Source organism: Squalius cephalus, assembly GCF_949319135.1.
Source record: "Squalius cephalus genome assembly, chromosome: 10".
In the NCBI taxonomy this organism is placed as follows: domain Eukaryota; kingdom Metazoa; phylum Chordata; class Actinopteri; order Cypriniformes; family Leuciscidae; genus Squalius; species Squalius cephalus.
The window spans coordinates 44,193,348-44,210,847 of NC_137131.1; the positions used below are offsets into that span (position 1 = coordinate 44,193,348).

Consider the following 17,500-nt stretch of genomic DNA (forward strand, 5'->3'; position numbering starts at 1 on the left):
GTTTGCCTGTGTCGGCAGTGTTGTGTATTTACCTGTGTCGGCTGTGTTGTGTGTTTACCTGTGTCAGCTGTGTTGTGTGTTTACCTGTGTCAGCTGTGTTGTGTGTTTACCTGTGTCAGCTGTGTTGTGTTTACCTGTGTCAGCTGTGTTGTGTGTTTACCTGTGTCAGCTGTGTGTTTACCTGTGTCGGCTGTGCTGTGTGTTTCCCTGTGTCAGCTGTGTTGTGTGTTTCCCTGTGTCAGCTGTGTTGTGTGTTTACCTGTGTCAGCTGTGTTGTGTGTTTCCCTGTGTCAGCTGTGTTGTGTGTTTCCCTGTGTCAGCTGTGTTGTGTGTTTACCTGTGTCAGCTGTGTTGTGTGTTTCCCTGTGTCAGCTGTGTTGTGTGTTTCCCTGTGTCAGCTGTGTTGTGTGTTTACCTGTGTCAGCTGTGTTGTGTGTTTCCCTGTGTCAGCTGTGTTGTGTGTTTCCCTGTGTCGGCTGTGTTGTGTGTTTACCTGTGTCAGCTGTGTTGTGTGTTTACCTGTGTCAGCTGTGTTGTGTGTTTACCTGTGTCAGCTGTGCTGTGTGTTTCCCTGTGTCAGCTGTGTTGTGTGTTTCCCTGTGTCAGCTGTGTTGTGTGTTTCCCTGTGTCAGCTGTGTTGTGTGTTTACCTGTGTCAGCTGTGTTGTGTGTTTCCCTGTGTCAGCTGTGTTGTGTGTTTCCCTGTGTCAGCTGTGTTGTGTGTTTACCTGTGTCAGCTGTGTTGTGTGTTTCCCTGTGTCAGCTGTGTTGTGTGTTTCCCTGTGTCAGCTGTGTTGTGTGTTTACCTGTGTCAGCTGTGTTGTGTGTTTCCCTGTGTCAGCTGTGTTGTGTGTTTACCTGTGTCAGCTGTGTTGTGTGTTTCCCTGTGTCAGCTGTGTTGTGTGTTTGCCTGTGTCAGCTGTGTTGTGTGTTTCCCTGTGTCAGCTGTGTTGTGTGTTTCCCTGTGTCGGCTGTGTTGTGTGTTTACCTGTGTCAGCTGTGTTGTGTGTTTACCTGTGTCAGCTGTGTTGTGTGTTTACCTGTGTCAGCTGTGTTGTGTGTTTACCTGTGTCAGCTGTGTTGTGTTTACCTGTGTCAGCTGTGTTGTGTGTTTACCTGTGTCAGCTGTGTGTTTACCTGTGTCGGCTGTGCTGTGTGTTTCCCTGTGTCAGCTGTGTTGTGTGTTTCCCTGTGTCAGCTGTGTTGTGTGTTTACCTGTGTCAGCTGTGTTGTGTGTTTCCCTGTGTCAGCTGTGTTGTGTGTTTCCCTGTGTCAGCTGTGTTGTGTGTTTACCTGTGTCAGCTGTGTTGTGTGTTTCCCTGTGTCAGCTGTGTTGTGTGTTTCCCTGTGTCAGCTGTGTTGTGTGTTTACCTGTGTCAGCTGTGTTGTGTGTTTCCCTGTGTCAGCTGTGTTGTGTGTTTCCCTGTGTCGGCTGTGTTGTGTGTTTACCTGTGTCAGCTGTGTTGTGTGTTTACCTGTGTCAGCTGTGTTGTGTGTTTCCCTGTGTCAGCTGTGTTGTGTGTTTCCCTGTGTCAGCTGTGTTGTGTGTTTCCCTGTGTCAGCTGTGTTGTGTGTTTACCTGTGTCAGCTGTGTTGTGTGTTTCCCTGTGTCAGCTGTGTTGTGTGTTTCCCTGTGTCAGCTGTGTTGTGTGTTTACCTGTGTCAGCTGTGTTGTGTGTTTCCCTGTGTCAGCTGTGTTGTGTGTTTCCCTGTGTCAGCTGTGTTGTGTGTTTACCTGTGTCAGCTGTGTTGTGTGTTTCCCTGTGTCAGCTGTGTTGTGTGTTTACCTGTGTCAGCTGTGTTGTGTGTTTACCTGTGTCAGCTGTGTTGTGTGTTTGCCTGTGTCAGCTGTGTTGTGTGTTTCCCTGTGTCAGCTGTGTTGTGTGTTTCCCTGTGTCGGCTGTGTTGTGTGTTTACCTGTGTCAGCTGTGTTGTGTGTTTACCTGTGTCAGCTGTGTTGTGTGTTTACCTGTGTCAGCTGTGTTGTGTGTTTACCTGTGTCAGCTGTGTTGTGTGTTTACCTGTGTCAGCTGTGTTGTGTGTTTCCCTGTGTCAGCTGTGTTGTGTGTTTACCTGTGTCAGCTGTGTTGTGTGTTTCCCTGTGTCAGCTGTGTTGTGTGTTTCCCTGTGTCAGCTGTGTTGTGTGTTTACCTGTGTCGGCTGTGTTGTGTATTTGCCTGTGTCAGCTGTGTTGTGTGTTTACCTGTGTCAGCTGTGTTGTGTGTTTGCCTGTGTCAGCTGTGTTGTGTGTTTCCCTGTGTCAGCTGTGTTGTGTGTTTACCTGTGTCGGCTGTGTTGTGTTTCCCTGTGTCAGCTGTGTTGTGTGTTTACCTGTGTCGGCTGTGTTGTGTTTCCCTGTGTCGGCTGTGTTGTGTGTTTACCTGTGTCAGCTGTGTTGTGTGTTTCCCTGTGTCAGCTGTGTTGTGTGTTTCCCTGTGTCAGCTGTGTTGTGTGTTTACCTGTGTCAGCTGTGTTGTGTGTTTACCTGTGTCAGCTGTGTTGTGTGTTTCCCTGTGTCAGCTGTGTTGTGTGTTTCCCTGTGTCAGCTGTGTTGTGTGTTTACCTGTGTCGGCTGTGTTGTGTTTCCCTGTGTCAGCTGTGTTGTGTGTTTACCTGTGTCAGCTGTGTTGTGTGTTTACCTGTGTCAGCTGTGTTGTGTGTTTGCCTGTGTCAGCTGTGTTGTGTGTTTGCCTGTGTCAGCTGTGTTGTGTGTTTCCCTGTGTCAGCTGTGTTGTGTGTTTCCCTGTGTCAGCTGTGTTGTGTATTTCCCTGTGTCGGCTGTGTTGTGTGTTTACCTGTGTCAGCTGTGTTGTGTGTTTCCCTGTGTCAGCTGTGTTGTGTGTTTCCCTGTGTCAGCTGTGTTGTGTGTTTGCCTGTGTCAGCTGTGTTGTGTGTTTACCTGTGTCAGCTGTGTTGTGTGTTTACCTGTGTCAGCTGTGTTGTGTGTTTCCCTGTGTCAGCTGTGTTGTGTGTTTCCCTGTGTCAGCTGTGTTGTGTGTTTCCCTGTGTCAGCTGTGTTGTGTGTTTACCTGTGTCAGCTGTGTTGTGTGTTTCCCTGTGTCAGCTGTGTTGTGTGTTTCCCTGTGTCAGCTGTGTTGTGTGTTTCCCTGTGTCAGCTGTGTTGTGTGTTTACCTGTGTCAGCTGTGTTGTGTGTTTCCCTGTGTCAGCTGTGTTGTGTGTTTCCCTGTGTCAGCTGTGTTGTGTGTTTGCCTGTGTCGGCTGTGTTGTGTGTTTCCCTGTGTCAGCTGTGTTGTGTGTTTACCTGTGTCAGCTGTGTTGTGTGTTTACCTGTGTCAGCTGTGTTGTGTGTTTCCCTGTGTCAGCTGTGTTGTGTGTTTCCCTGTGTCAGCTGTGTTGTGTGTTTCCCTGTGTCGGCTGTGTTGTGTGTTTACCTGTGTCAGCTGTGTTGTGTGTTTACCTGTGTCAGCTGTGTTGTGTGTTTCCCTGTATCAGCTGTGTTGTGTGTTTACCTGTGTCAGCTGTGTTGTGTTTACCTGTGTCAGCTGTGTTGTGTTTACCTGTGTCAGCTGTGTTGTGTGTTTACCTGTGTCAGCTGTGTTGTGTGTTTCCCTGTGTCAGCTGTGTTGTGTGTTTCCCTGTGTCAGCTGTGTTGTGTGTTTACCTGTGTCAGCTGTGTTGTGTGTTTACCTGTGTCGGCTGTGTTGTGTGTTTACCTGTGTCAGCTGTGTTGTGTGTTTCCCTGTGTCGGCTGTGTTGTCGATGCCTCGAGAGAAAAGAAAGTGCAGAGCTGAAAGCACCAGAGTGACTGAAGGATTGCCGTAAAGCAGTATCTCTGGTCGTACGATGTGTGTGACGGCATTGACACTTTAAAAGACTATTTAAAGCAAATAAGTGACTCTAAAAACTCTAACACCCAGCAGTGTGTGATTTCTTTGCATCTCCTTTTGAATACAATATTCAAATTGCTAGACAAAAAATTATATCCTGAGAAAAGTGGATTTTGAGGGGTATAGCGCCATAGACCTCCATTCATTCTGCACTCGTCCAGTGAGCGCCCTCATGTGGAGCCAGAGTGGAACTGCAACCAGTTCAGAAGCCGGAAGTTTACTGGGAGCAGACATTCTCTGGTAACACACACACACATCTGAGCATCACCAGTGAACAGTGGAAGACTCTCTCACACTGTGTCGCGCCGCGTTCCCAACCCTGTTAAAGCGACATACTCCGGTATTGGGGAATATAAAAAATTCATATCATATGATGTAAGTTTCTCATGTGAGTGTGTGTGTGTGTGTGTGTGTGTTCACCTCAGGAAGCTGTGTCTGTAGATTAGCCTTCTCCGCGAGAGCGTCGTCAATCGTCTCAAAGTAGCTCTTCTCCACAACATCGAACGCCTGAGAGTTTGAGACACGCTGATCATCATGACGGAGAGCTCAGTGATAACGCTATTGTCTACAGTAGAGCTGCTCATTTCTGCAATTAAACCTGTTTCATAATTGAGGAACTTTGCATCGTTTTTACAGACACTGTAAAATGAAACTCAAGGACTTTTCAAGCACTACTTTTTTGGTTTTCAAGGATTTCAATCAGAGATCGCACTTATCAAACAATATCTTTATTATCTTACAAATTTAAAAAAAGGTAAATAGATATATAAAAATAAACTAATAAAACTAAACGATACAGATAAAGTGCAGCGGATGCAGTGACTGTGGAAACTTTAACCACTGAAAGGATTCAAATATATCTAAATGATAAAGATATCGCTTTCCTTTTTCCAAACTGATTTTTCCGCCATGAATATATGATTGATCTGAAGAATAAAAGCTGTATCATATACTCTGATATTTATGAGCAATATCACACTCATAGCCATGCGAAATGGCTCTATATCTATATCAGACGGGCTGCAGCTTCATTATGTGTGAAAAGATTGTTTTATTGATAAAATTAAACACTAATTTCACATATATTGTCTTTCAATAATTCAAGCGGTTTTCAAGGATTTTCCAGGACTTTCAAAGTCAAATTCAAGCATTTTAATACGAATCCTGGGCGGGGCTATAACCTGTCACTCACATGAGATCAGCCAATAGCAAACCACAACCATCCAATCAAATCCCCACAGACACAATCAAGCCCCGCCCACATTTGATCTTGTTCCAGAAGCGTTTCACTCGATATACGACACAATAGAGGAGAGAAGACCAGCGCAACTCTAGAACTGTGGCCGGGTCTGGTACCTGTGAGAGGATCCTGCGCAGGTCTGAGTCGGTGAGACCGGCGCTCAGCTGACCCAGCAGGAGCTCGGCCGTCAGACACTGAGACACGAAACTGGACACGCGACTGCCGTCGTACCCGTTAAACACCCCGTACAGGAAGCAGAACTCCGTGCTGAGGAGGAAACAGGACGTGACATCACTGACTCCGCCCCTCTGGTGCTCTTCGTGTGACGGTCAGAATTTCATTTTTTATATCAATGAAATGAATGTACTATATTTTAGTATGACTATATTTTAGTTTTTTATTTAATATTTTGTATCTTTAGGGGATTTAATAGTACTAAATTATATTTACACTGTATTTATCATCCATTTATTCACTTTTTGAGCTTTGACCTAAAAAATTACATTTCCAACTTAAACTGTGGTAAATCTTGAATGATTTAGAGCGACAGACTGAAGTTTGATTTCTTTTTAAAGATGACACTTGGCAGATTATTGCTGAAGTGAAAAAGTTAAAGAATTTTACATTTATTGTTACGAGAAATGTGCAAAAATACTATTTTCAATTTTTGTATGAAATATATATTTTCAAAAACATGTTTTACTCTAAAACTGTGAGAAAATCAAAGGCATAAATCTAAACAAGCTGTGTTACAAATTTGAGCCTGATATCTCCAATAATGATCTTCCAGTGAGAGTGTGTTCGGCTGCAGTACCAAACGCTTCCACTAGAGGAAACTCGACTCGCATTCATTTACAATGCGCTCAACAATACAAGAGTGACTATTTTTTACAGGACCATTTAACCTGTTCGAATCATATCTATGATTTTGTGTGTGTGTGTGTGTGTGTGTGTGTGTGTGTGTGTGTGTGTGTGTGTGTGTGTGTGTGTGTGTGTGTGTTCACACAGCAAGTGCCAAAACCTTTACCAAGTGTCATACGATTCTGAAAACCCTTATGTTTAATGTTTGGCAGAGCACCAGAGGTTCACCTGAAGCGCAAGTGTCCGTCTTCGTTCGGGTGGCTCTGGGTCCCCTTCCCGTCGGGCCCGTATGTGCAGTTCGGGGCCGACCCGACGCCACACAGCTGACAGAGAGGAAGATCATCGGTCCAGCTCTGATGCTGCAATCACACAGAACACACACATCTGACCATCACAGAACACACACATCTGACCATCACAGAACACACACATCTGACCATCACAGAACACACACATCTGACCATCACAGAACACACACATCTGACCATCACAGAACACACACATCTGACCATCACAGGACACACACATCTGACCATCACAGAACACACACATCTGACCATCACAGGACACACACATCTGACCATCACAGAACACACACATCTGACCATCACAGAACACACACATCTGACCATCACAGAACACACACATCTGACCATCACAGAACACACACATCTGACCATCACAGGACACACACATCTGACCATCACAGAACACACACATCTGACCATCACAGGACACACACATCTGACCATCACAGAACACACACATCTGACCATCACAGAACACACACATCTGACCATCACAGGACACACACATCTGACCATCACAGAACACACACATCTGACCATCACAGGACACACACATCTGACCATCACAGAACACACACATCTGACCATCACAGGACACACACATCTGACCATCACAGAACACACACATCTGATCCATCACAGAACACACACATCTGACCATCACAGAACACACACATCTGACCATCACAGAACACACACATCTGACCATCACAGAACACACACATCTGACCATCACAGAACACACACATCTGATCCATCACACAGAACACACACATCTGACCATCACAGAACACACACCTCTGACCATCACAGAACACACACATCTGACCATCACAGAACACACACATCTGACCATCACAGAACACACACATCTGACCATCACAGAACACACACATCTGACCATCACAGAACACACACATCTGATTCATCACAGAACACACACATCTGATCCATCACACAGAACACACACATCTGACCATCACAGAACACACACATCTGATCCATCACAGAACACACACATCTGAACACACACACATCTGACCATCACAGAACACACACATCTGAACACACACACATCTGACCATCACAGAACACACACATCTGAACACACACACACTGACCATCACAGAACACACACATCTGACCATCACAGAACACACACATCTGATTCATCCGATATTTATTTATTTTTAATTATTTTTAATGTTATTGTCATCGGCCTGATAACAAAATTTGGCCGGTATATTAAAGCCAATGAATAATGTGTTATTTCCCTCAGCTGAGACGCTTCAGATGTTCAACATGATGGTGCTGAATTGCTGAAATATGATTGGAATCACTTCAGAAAAGGGAAATACGGTTAAGATGCAACATGTGCAACTCTGACATATCGGCTACATAAAACTGAGAACATTATAATTGTGTGTTTGGGACATTGATTTTAATGGTGAGACTTTTGATTTTGTAGTCGGGCTCTCAAAAATGACATAAAAATCTGGATTTAGATTTATATCGGCTAATATATCAGTTATCCGCTTTCAAAATAAAGAATTATCGGATATAAAAATATAAATATAAAGAATATAACATCTTCATGTCGCTGCATCCCTAGCGTGTTCCTCTTTATTTCACAGGGTCCTTGTTATTCTTACTATAGTATTAATAGTAAATTATGCATGATTACAAGAATCTAGCCATATATTAAGTTCATGTTGTTAATTAATATTACACAGCTCAGTATCTATTTGTGTAATTATGCTGTCACAATGACACCTTATAATAATATCTATAATAATATAATTACATAGTGTGCCTTTAACTATCACGATCTCTACTAGTGGACTCAGAGAAATACACTTAATTCAAAGGGAAAACAAGATGATTTTTCTGACACCACATATTTGTTCATATTTTAAGCACAAACTCACTTCACTTTTCAGAAAACAAGATTTATTATCTGAAGTAAAAGTATCTTGTTTAAAGAATGATTAGATATTTGTGCAGAAAAACAACAGACTACATATCCTTCGATCATTTTAAAACCTCTTTTAGACTTTCAAGGAAAGATTTTATATAAAAATGTCTTGACTAGCTCTTCTTTTCTTTTGTAAACATTGATGTAGGTCCAGCCACTGTCAGTTATTGTGCTAGAGTGTGTAATATTACATGATAAAGTAACACTTCAGTCCAATGAAAAGAGTAAACAGCGGAATTAATGCAGTAAAGACAGACATGTACTGTAGTAACTGTAGACTGTCGAAGCTCAACACACTGAATAAGCACTAAAACTCAAGATTAATTCACTTATGGCACTTTTAATACGCGTGTGTGTTAAATATATAGACTATCCGACAGTAAACGAGCAATAATAAGTGTTGATGATTAGAGAAAAGGACTTTCTTACGCTTTGCATCAGACTCCTGCGCTGCGCCGCCATGTTGGCCGGAAGTGAGTGCGCTTCAGATCTACAGCTCATCTGTGCGCATGCGCGACTCAGCATTACACCAGCTCCATGACTTAGAGATCAGTCCGGTTCCTTTCTTTTCTTTTTCTATCACAAAACAACGCTCTATAATTCCAGTAGAAAACTATGGAACATAATTGCCGCCACATAAGAAAAATAAATCATGCTTGGTAAATCATAATTATGACATAAAAAGTCTAAATCATGACATAGTCATTTGTGAGATAAAAAGTCGAAATCATTACGTAAAAAATGTAAATTATCATATACTAAGTCATCATTTTTTACTTTTTAAGTCATAGTTATGATATAAAAAGTCAAAAGTATGACAAAAAGTCATAAATATGACACACTAAGGCATAATTATTCAATTAAAAAGTCGAAACATGGAGATAAAGAAACAATTATGACTTTCTAAGTCATAATTGTGACGTTTCTTGACATAATTTAAACTTTATTTCATAATTATGACTTTTTAAGTCGTAATTTCAACATTTCATCTCATAATTATGACTTTATGAGTATGAGTTATGAGTATGTTATAATATCGAATTTTCTCATAAATATGACGTGCTGAATTCAGAACTGCACAGCCTTCTGGAAAGATATGGTAAAAACAGTAATAGCATGTTATATGGTTTGGAACTCAGAATTAGTGTCATAATTATGACTTTTCATGTCATAATTATGACCCTTTTTATCACATAATTCATAACTGCAATAATTATGATTTACAAAAGCAATTTTTTCTCATGTATGATTCAGTTTGATTTCACAGCCCATTTTAATGCCATAAACATACATCTTTTTATTATCCATGCACATTTATTTAGATGTATTAAATAGTAGATTTACATACAGCATGTATTAGCATAAACAGTGTTGCCAAGTCCACAGTTTTCCCGCCGAAACGGGCAACTTTTACACTTTTGCCGCTGTTTTTTATTGACTGCGGGATGAAACAAACGCACGTGACGTCATGTTGAAAATGCTTGAACATCCATTCAAAACACGCCTCACAAAGATAGGATTGTGTTTAGTCTCCAAACATCACCTGACCGGCGTTCAGCATCACAACACGGACGTTTTTAGACATTTGTCGAAGCCGTTTATTGTCACTGCTTGAGGTTGTACACACACAGACACTGGAGAATATCTTAAAATATAATGAAAACAACAGTCAAAACGGACTCGATTTACTTCCTTGACACATACTCCTTTTCTTATTATAAATGATTAATCAGTGACATTCTAGATTTAAAATAATAATAATAATAATAATAATAATTTTCCTCATGATTTAATGAAAATGCAATTACTTGCTCCACCACTGAAACAACTTTCCTTTCTCGCTGACGTCATCGACCCCTCGTGTTTCTCAGCTTCATTATGGATTATTCATTACACATTATGGAAGTAAAATAAATTGCGAAAGGCATTTCATGTGGACTTTAAAGATCAGCTGCATGAACGCACACCGCTGACTCCTGCCGATGACGACGACCCTGACCCTGAAAACACTGAAGCGTCTGGGACAGGATCGGCTCTAGAGTCTGGCAAATATTAATCTATAACTCACATTAATGCTGACCTGGGGTGCAACTATACTTACAGGAGAAAAATCTGCAGGCCCATTTACACCACATAATAATCATGCTTTGGTAAATTAGAATTATGACATAAAAAGTCATAATTATGACTTAGCCACAATTGTGAGATGAAAGAGACGAAATTGTCACAGGCGGTTGCTGGCAGACAGATGAGCAAGACGGATAATATCCAACACGAATGTTTATTCACAAGAGATCCACCAACAAGGCAAACAGAGAGCAACACACACTGGACACTGACGACACTGAACTCAGCAGAACTGAACATATACAGGTGTTGATGATGATGAATTTACAGGTTTCAGTATTCATACTGTTTACACATGACTCAGTAAAGCCCTGACATTCGGGTCTATTTATTTAATGAATCATAATGTGATCGTATTATCCAACGCACTATTATTATGTTTGAGACATCAACCACTGGTCGATGATCATAATGTTTGTATAAACTGTAGGTTACAACTGGTAAAATGTACAACTCATAAAAACCGTAATATTTTGCGAAATCTCCTCCCATCCGCTGTCTGATTGGCCTTTCGCAAGGATTCCTGGGTAGTTAAAGTGTGTGGAGCCTGCATCTCTACAGAGGGGGCGCTGCTGAGCACACCTCAGAGCGGTAAAATGCTGAATGGGACGGACTCGTAGACTCGGCGAGCACGCGCAATTTAAGTCCACGAGACCGAAAGTCCTCATGAAGTGCGCCATTCGGGACAGGGCCATAACGAGTCCATGTGGTGTGAGAGTGAGACACTTTTAATGTCATAATTGTGACTTAGTATGTCATAATTTCGACTTTTAACTGCAATTTCAACTGACATAATTTGACTGACTTTTCATTCATAAATTCAACTGTCAGCATTTAAAAAAGTTGTCATAATTTCAACTTTTCATCTGATAAATGGCTCAATTTCAAGATTTTAATTCATAATTTTGATTTTCTGTCAATTTTAACTGTCATCATTTTGACTTTGATGTCCTAATTTAACATTTTTATCATAATTTCGACTTCATAATAAACCCTTTATCAATTTCAACTGTCATAATTTTGACTTGTCATCTCAAATATGACTTAGTATGCCACAGTTTCAACTTGATTTCTCATGTGGCGGGACTGGCCTTCCATCTGTTCGCTCAAGGTCAGTGTGAGTAATTAACGCTCACCTGATTAATTTACACTAATGACCTCATTTACAATGTAAACCATGCATGATGTCTACTGTCATCAATGCATCAGTGTAATCTTCTGCGGCTCCTCGGGTCAGTTCTCCTGCCGCTGGTTCCCCTCTGACCCGCCTCCGGTTCCCGCCGGACTCTCGCTGGAGCTGTAGGGCTCGTCCAGAGACGGGTCGGTGTAATCCTGCGAGAACAGCAGAACCCGATCCCAGTTTACACCTCTGACCCGGCTGCAGGACAGGTGTTTTAACATGTGCATGATGGATTTGGGTTACATTCAACGTAAAAAAAAAAAGACAATTTGGGGAAGGATGAGGAAAATATGATATGAGGAAAACAAAGAAAGACAATATTCAGTTTGATTAGTCAGAAAACAGAAAATGAAGCTTAAAGGGATATTTCACCGATTAGCATTAAGCTGTGTATCAGTGGAAACCCGGTAGTATTCTCGAGTGACGTGCATGTCCCCCTGAGACCAGAGATCCCTGCATTGTGTGTTTGAAAAAAACTCAGATGACGATAAATCTTCATTTTGCGTCATCAGAGGCTTTTTTGTCCAGAGGCGAGAGACTCCAGCCAGTAGGAGGAGCTCGTTCCGCATGTCTTCAACCCGCCCATAGGGGGTGCAATCTCACCATAAAACAGCGTCTTATCAGTTTCGAGTCACTAGTAGCCTAGGGCTGCGTTCCAGTCCACTTTTAGACACGCACTTGCAAACTTCCCTAAGCACTTCCCCTCGGGGGAATCCCTGCGCCATTTTGAAGTGCGTTCCACTTTGTGAAGTGGACGAGGGAAGTTTATATGGACAGATCGATTTTGACCTATATGTCCCACAATGCAGTACGACTGTGACGTCACCACATACCTCGTCTAATCACAAGTGATCAAGGGCTTAGGACGCTCCAGTTCAGCCCACCGCAGTGTCCGCTGTAGTGGGCGCTCGTGCAACGCAAGAAATGACGTACATCCGAGTGAACGAGATGGAGGGAAGTTAGTGAGGGGAGGGCATGACAATTTTGGACTGGAACGCAGCCTAGTTGCATCATTTCTCCCGATACTGCCCTCTGTAACTGGTAGGCGTGGCATCGTAGGGCAGCGAAGCAAGTGCATTCTGGGAGTTGTTGTCTTTCATCCACATGAGCCAATAATACATTTTCTGGCTTTTCTCAGTCTAGAAAGCACCAACTTCTAAAATAATTTCACATTTCTACTACATAAATGACCCATTTTAAATACACATTCATCTTTCCAGCGGTGAAATATCCCTTTAAGTTCAGGCCCGTTCACACCAAGGACTATAACTATAAAGATGCACTCTAAAAAATCTTGGGTTATTTTTTCTACCCAAATCCTAATCCTGGGTTGAACCTTTTAGGTCATTTTTTTTGCTTTATTTTTTCAGTGTTTGGGCAGTTTTTGTGTAACCCAGATCCTGGGTCAGGTGTTGGGTTGTTGGGTAGACTCCATCAAAATGGTGCATGTCTTCGGTAAAATACAGGTTTGTGTACATTTTATTTTATCTATAAATTTGTAATTATGCTGTATATCGTTTGATTTTATGCAAAGCAACATACAGAGGCGCGATGTGAGTCACCTAAACGAGTGTCGTGTCTTTTCGCGAGATTGAAACGCCCGATGCCTTGCATAGAATTTTATGATTTTATTAAAAAAGATACAGAATATAAATGCGTATGATGTTAAATATGTTCTCAGAACTGTGCACTGATTGTTTATGGAGTCAGTCACAGCATATGAAACTGAAGCGACATTCACACCACAGCGATAATAATAATAATGGCACAGAGAAACAATATTAATGGAATCACTTTTTCCAGCTGATGAACGATAAAAACATATAATGTCGTTTTGATTATTATAATCACTGCAGTTTTGTCGTCTGTCGCTTTAAATGCTCGCGCTCATCAAAGCAGGATGGATTCTGATTGAGCCAATCAGAGAGCATTTAAAGCGACAGACGACAAAACTGCAGCGATTATAATAATCAGAACGACATTATATGTTGGTGCAGATGCTTATATAGTTAACGTTCTCGGTGTGAACAAGCTTTTACAGTAACGACAGACAGACACATGAACATCAGCACAAGTATCTCCAAATCATCTTAATGATTATCTTGTTTGACTTGGAAATATGGAATTCATATTTTGACGTTGCTCAGCGATGGTGCTGTTGTTTCGTTGCACATTAGCAACCGTACGATCTGCACTGAACACCAGCGTGTAACTGTTCATCCTGAGTAAAGACTCCTGATATAAAGAGCTTCGGGTGTATTCTTCAGCAGGACAGCGGAGGCTCGACTCGAACGTGTGTCTCGGTGTGTGTGAAGAGCTCCTCATACTCCTCTTCGAAACACACACGCTTCAGTCTCTCCAACGAGAGCAGCGCAAGGCCTCCCTGAAACACACGTGAACACGCCTGAATTACCCACAGCTCCGGGAACGAGTGCTTAGCCGCGTTTCCACCGAAATTACCCGGAACAATTTGTCCCAGGAACTTTATTCCCCCAGACCTGTTGCTGTCTGCGTTTCCTAAAGCACGTGAGGATTAGGCAAATTAGTCCGGTGGCGTAGGACTGCGCGCTAATTTACAGTTCCCGCTGGATTTATCCTCTGAATTTAAGCGTATTAAAGCCTGAACCTCGTCGTCGGTCCATCGGTCGTATTTCTGAAACTTGATTGTTGATTTGAATAGCAAACGGCTGTTCCCGCACGCGCCGCAACAGATTTGAAATAAAATGCTGCGTGGCGTCAACCAATCAAAATGCGGCGTGAACTCGACCAATCAGCATGTTCAGCGCACAAGTCCCGCCCCTGAAAGTTCCTGAACTTTGAAAAAGTAGTACCTCGCAAGCAGAGACTTTCTGAGGGGGAAATATTTACCCGAAACTTCATTTAGACCCGATTCCTGCGGTGTAAACACACTAGCCGTGTTTCCACTGTCGGGCCAGTGCGAGCCAGGGCTTTAAAGGGGCCGAGCCGGGCTCATAGCCTCGGGTCTGGAGCACCGGGCCCAAAACACACTGCGTTTCCACTGTCGGGCCTGAAGCTCTGCAACGCTTCACTAACACACGCCTCTCTGGAACAGCGTCACACACACACATCATTTCACCAACAAATGGCAGATTTATCAGAAAACTAATCAGAAAGAAATCACTGGAAACAGTGAGACAGTGAAACATGATAAAAGCGACCGTTCGCTGGCATTTTTGGTGTTTACTTGAATATTTAAAGGGGGGGTATAATGCACTTTTCACAAGATGTAAAATAAGTCTCTGATGTCCCCAGAGTGTGTGTGTGAAGTTTTAGCTCAAAATACCCCACAGATATTCTTATATAGCATGTTAAAGTTGTCACTTTTTGAGGGTGAGCAAAAACGCACCGTTTTTGTGTGTGTCCCTTTAAATGCAAATGAGCTGCTGCTCCCGGCACAGGGGGCGGAGCTACAAGAGCTTGTGTCCTTTTACCTCACACACACATGCAATGGAAATGTCAATGTTTATGTTCAAACTGGAGCCAGACGATAATGGAGAGACTCGAGAAGAAGTGACAACATGTAGAAGCAACAGGACATTTCTGAACGGTTAGCTGATGAATTTATGAAGCTTATGTGTAGTTATCTTCTAGCCATTGATTAGCATAATCTGTCATGATAATCTATAAATCGTGTCTGGGGGCGGGGTTTATGTAAATTCTAGGGTTGGTGATGTCACTAACCCGTGAGGAATGTGGTGTAGTCTCTACCAGCCGTTTGTTGTAGTCCTTAAAAAGCGATTTCTGTAAAAGCAAATATCTCCCTTTGCTCTGAACTTTGAGCGTTGTAACTTTGCAGATGTTGTTTATGCTCAAACAGCAACATTACACACTAACTAAAGTTAGAAAAGTCAAATCATAATCCAGAAATGTCCTGTTGCTTCTACATGTTGTCACTTCTTCTCGAGTCTCTCCATCATTGTCTGACTCCGGTTTGAACATAAAAGGCTAAAAGTTTTTTAAATGTCCAGCGCATGTGTGTGTGAGCTAAAAGGACACAAGCTGTTGAAGCTCCGCCCCCTGCGCCGGGAGCAGCAGCTCATTTGCATTTAAAGGGACAGACACAAAAATGGTGCATTTTTGCTCACCCTCAAAAAGTGACAATTGTAACATGCGATATAAAAATATCTGTGGGGTATTTAGAGCTGAAACTTCACACACACACTCTGGGGACATCAGAGACTTACGTTGTATTTTACATCTTGTGAAAAGGATATTATACCACCCCTTTAAAGCCCTGGCTCGCACTGGCCCGACAGTGGAAACGCGGATATAGTTGTGACGTAATGAAGCCTCGTTTACTGAAATCACGTGACTATTTGATACACGCTTCGAATCATTGATTCGGAAGAAAAGATTTGCAAAGGTTTGGAAGCTTCATGAAGCAGTGTTTTGAAATGGCCATCACTAGTCCCTAGATCCTGCGGTGGAAGCGCGGCTTTATGCTCGTGTATAATGTAAGCAGGTACAGACCCAGGTGAAGATGGAGAAGAAGGAGAAAGCGATGGCCGCTCGAGCCGCGTCTCCTCCCGCGAGCAGAGGATTGTCCTCCGACTTCGACTCCTGCCACTGATTAGCCAAGAAACAGAAGCCCACGAACCACATGAAGGACCAGCACGCTGGAACAGAGAGACGTCCACACAGAAACTGGAAGGTCAAGGGCATTTTTATACATATAGCACCTTAAAACTATACGCTTCACAGAGGACGATAAAAAGAGAATAGCAAACATTCATGCAAATACAATATTAAAAGAAATGAACAAAACATCTAAATCTGTTAAGCAAATGAACACTAAAGTTAAAAAGATTCAAACCCAACATAGCCAGTAAAATAAACCAATAAAACATGGCCTGAACTATAAAAAATGATTGTGATTTCAACGGTAAAAGACTGTAAAAATGCTACTGTCATAAACTGTTAATCGGTAAACAGAAAGTTTCTGTAGGCTACCATTTACAGTGAATAACTGTGATAGATCTACCTGTACATTTAATGTAATTTTACAGTAAAATACCGTTAAATTTAGTTTTTGGAAGTGAGAAAGAACAAATCATTGAATAAATTAAAGTGAAAACCCGTACATTGACATTCCCACAATTCCCTGCGTGTCACTTCACATTTGATGTATTTTTGTTGAAATAACTGTTTCATCATAGATTTTTCTTAGGGTTTTATGTTACATTTGATGCTGTTAAATGAATGTTTATTGCATTTTTTTAATTTCATGCGTGTTACCATTAGTGTTTGTGTGAATGACACTGTCCAGCTTATTAACTCTCTTGTGGAAAATCTGCTTGTGATGAGCTTTGATTGATCATGTGACTCTCATCTCCACTGTGATTGGTGGTTTATTACAGTGTATTACAATGGTAAAAAACAGATATTAGTACTTCAATAGAAATCTGCTTGTGATGAGGAATAGATTCAGTAAATTAACATTATATCAGTTAAAGGTATAATGGAGGATTTTTTACTTCCGGGTGGATCACCTATACGATTGGTCCTCCTAATTGTCAATCATTCTGGTGAATCAATCAAACTTATTCAAAAAGTGGAGAGGGCGGGTCTTATCTAAAATTCGGAAAGATCCTCCACTATACCTTTAATGAAAACCTTTTTTTTTACTGTAATTTTAAATAAAACCTAAAATGTTGCTACCGTATTGTTAAGGAAAATTTCTGGCAACCACAGCTGCTAGTTTTTACCGTAAATTTAACTGATTTTTTTTTTTTTTTACAGTGTATGTCTGAGATAAAAGGTACGTCTTCAAGGATGATCCACAGTTCCACAGCTTTGGAGTTACACTCTAGAGATCCACGAGATCTCTTTAAATGCTAAAGTTAAAACCTTAGTTCTGAATGTGCAATGCTGATGCTGATGTAAAAGCGCTACAGGTGAGGCTCTCTCGCACCTGATGTGCACAGGTCTGCCAGCACGGCT

The 17,500-nt window shown here is 41.9% G+C and overlaps 3 protein-coding genes across 4 annotated transcripts in view; all 3 read right to left on the minus strand.

Moving 5' to 3' along the window:
• Positions 1 to 8,775, minus strand: part of tab1 (TGF-beta activated kinase 1/MAP3K7 binding protein 1) — a 22,253-nt gene extending 13,478 nt beyond the window's left edge. For both annotated transcript variants that reach the window (XR_013822466.1, XM_079883000.1), the window contains exons 1-4: positions 8,662 to 8,775; positions 6,178 to 6,308; positions 5,205 to 5,355; positions 4,269 to 4,355 (exon numbers count right to left, since the gene is read on the minus strand). Coding sequence is in view for 1 of the 2 variants with exons in the window: in XM_079883000.1 (XP_079739126.1) it covers positions 4,269 to 4,355; positions 5,205 to 5,355; positions 6,178 to 6,308; positions 8,662 to 8,757 (465 nt within the window). In the remaining variant the exon portion in view is untranslated. The remainder of the gene's footprint in view (positions 1 to 4,268; positions 4,356 to 5,204; positions 5,356 to 6,177; positions 6,309 to 8,661) is intronic.
• Positions 1 to 17,500, minus strand: part of atf4a (activating transcription factor 4a) — a 265,767-nt gene that overhangs the window by 195,079 nt on the left and 53,188 nt on the right. The gene's annotated exons all lie outside the window — the stretch shown is intronic.
• The window catches only part of syngr1b (synaptogyrin 1b), a 9,934-nt gene continuing 2,934 nt past the window's right edge, over positions 10,501 to 17,500 (minus strand). The window contains exons 2-4 of the mRNA XM_079884086.1: positions 17,472 to 17,500; positions 16,031 to 16,176; positions 10,501 to 13,922 (exon numbers count right to left, since the gene is read on the minus strand). The exon at positions 17,472 to 17,500 is cut by the window's right edge and continues 209 nt beyond it. Coding sequence (XP_079740212.1) covers positions 13,803 to 13,922; positions 16,031 to 16,176; positions 17,472 to 17,500 — 295 coding nt within the window. The 3' untranslated portion in view covers positions 10,501 to 13,802. The remainder of the gene's footprint in view (positions 13,923 to 16,030; positions 16,177 to 17,471) is intronic.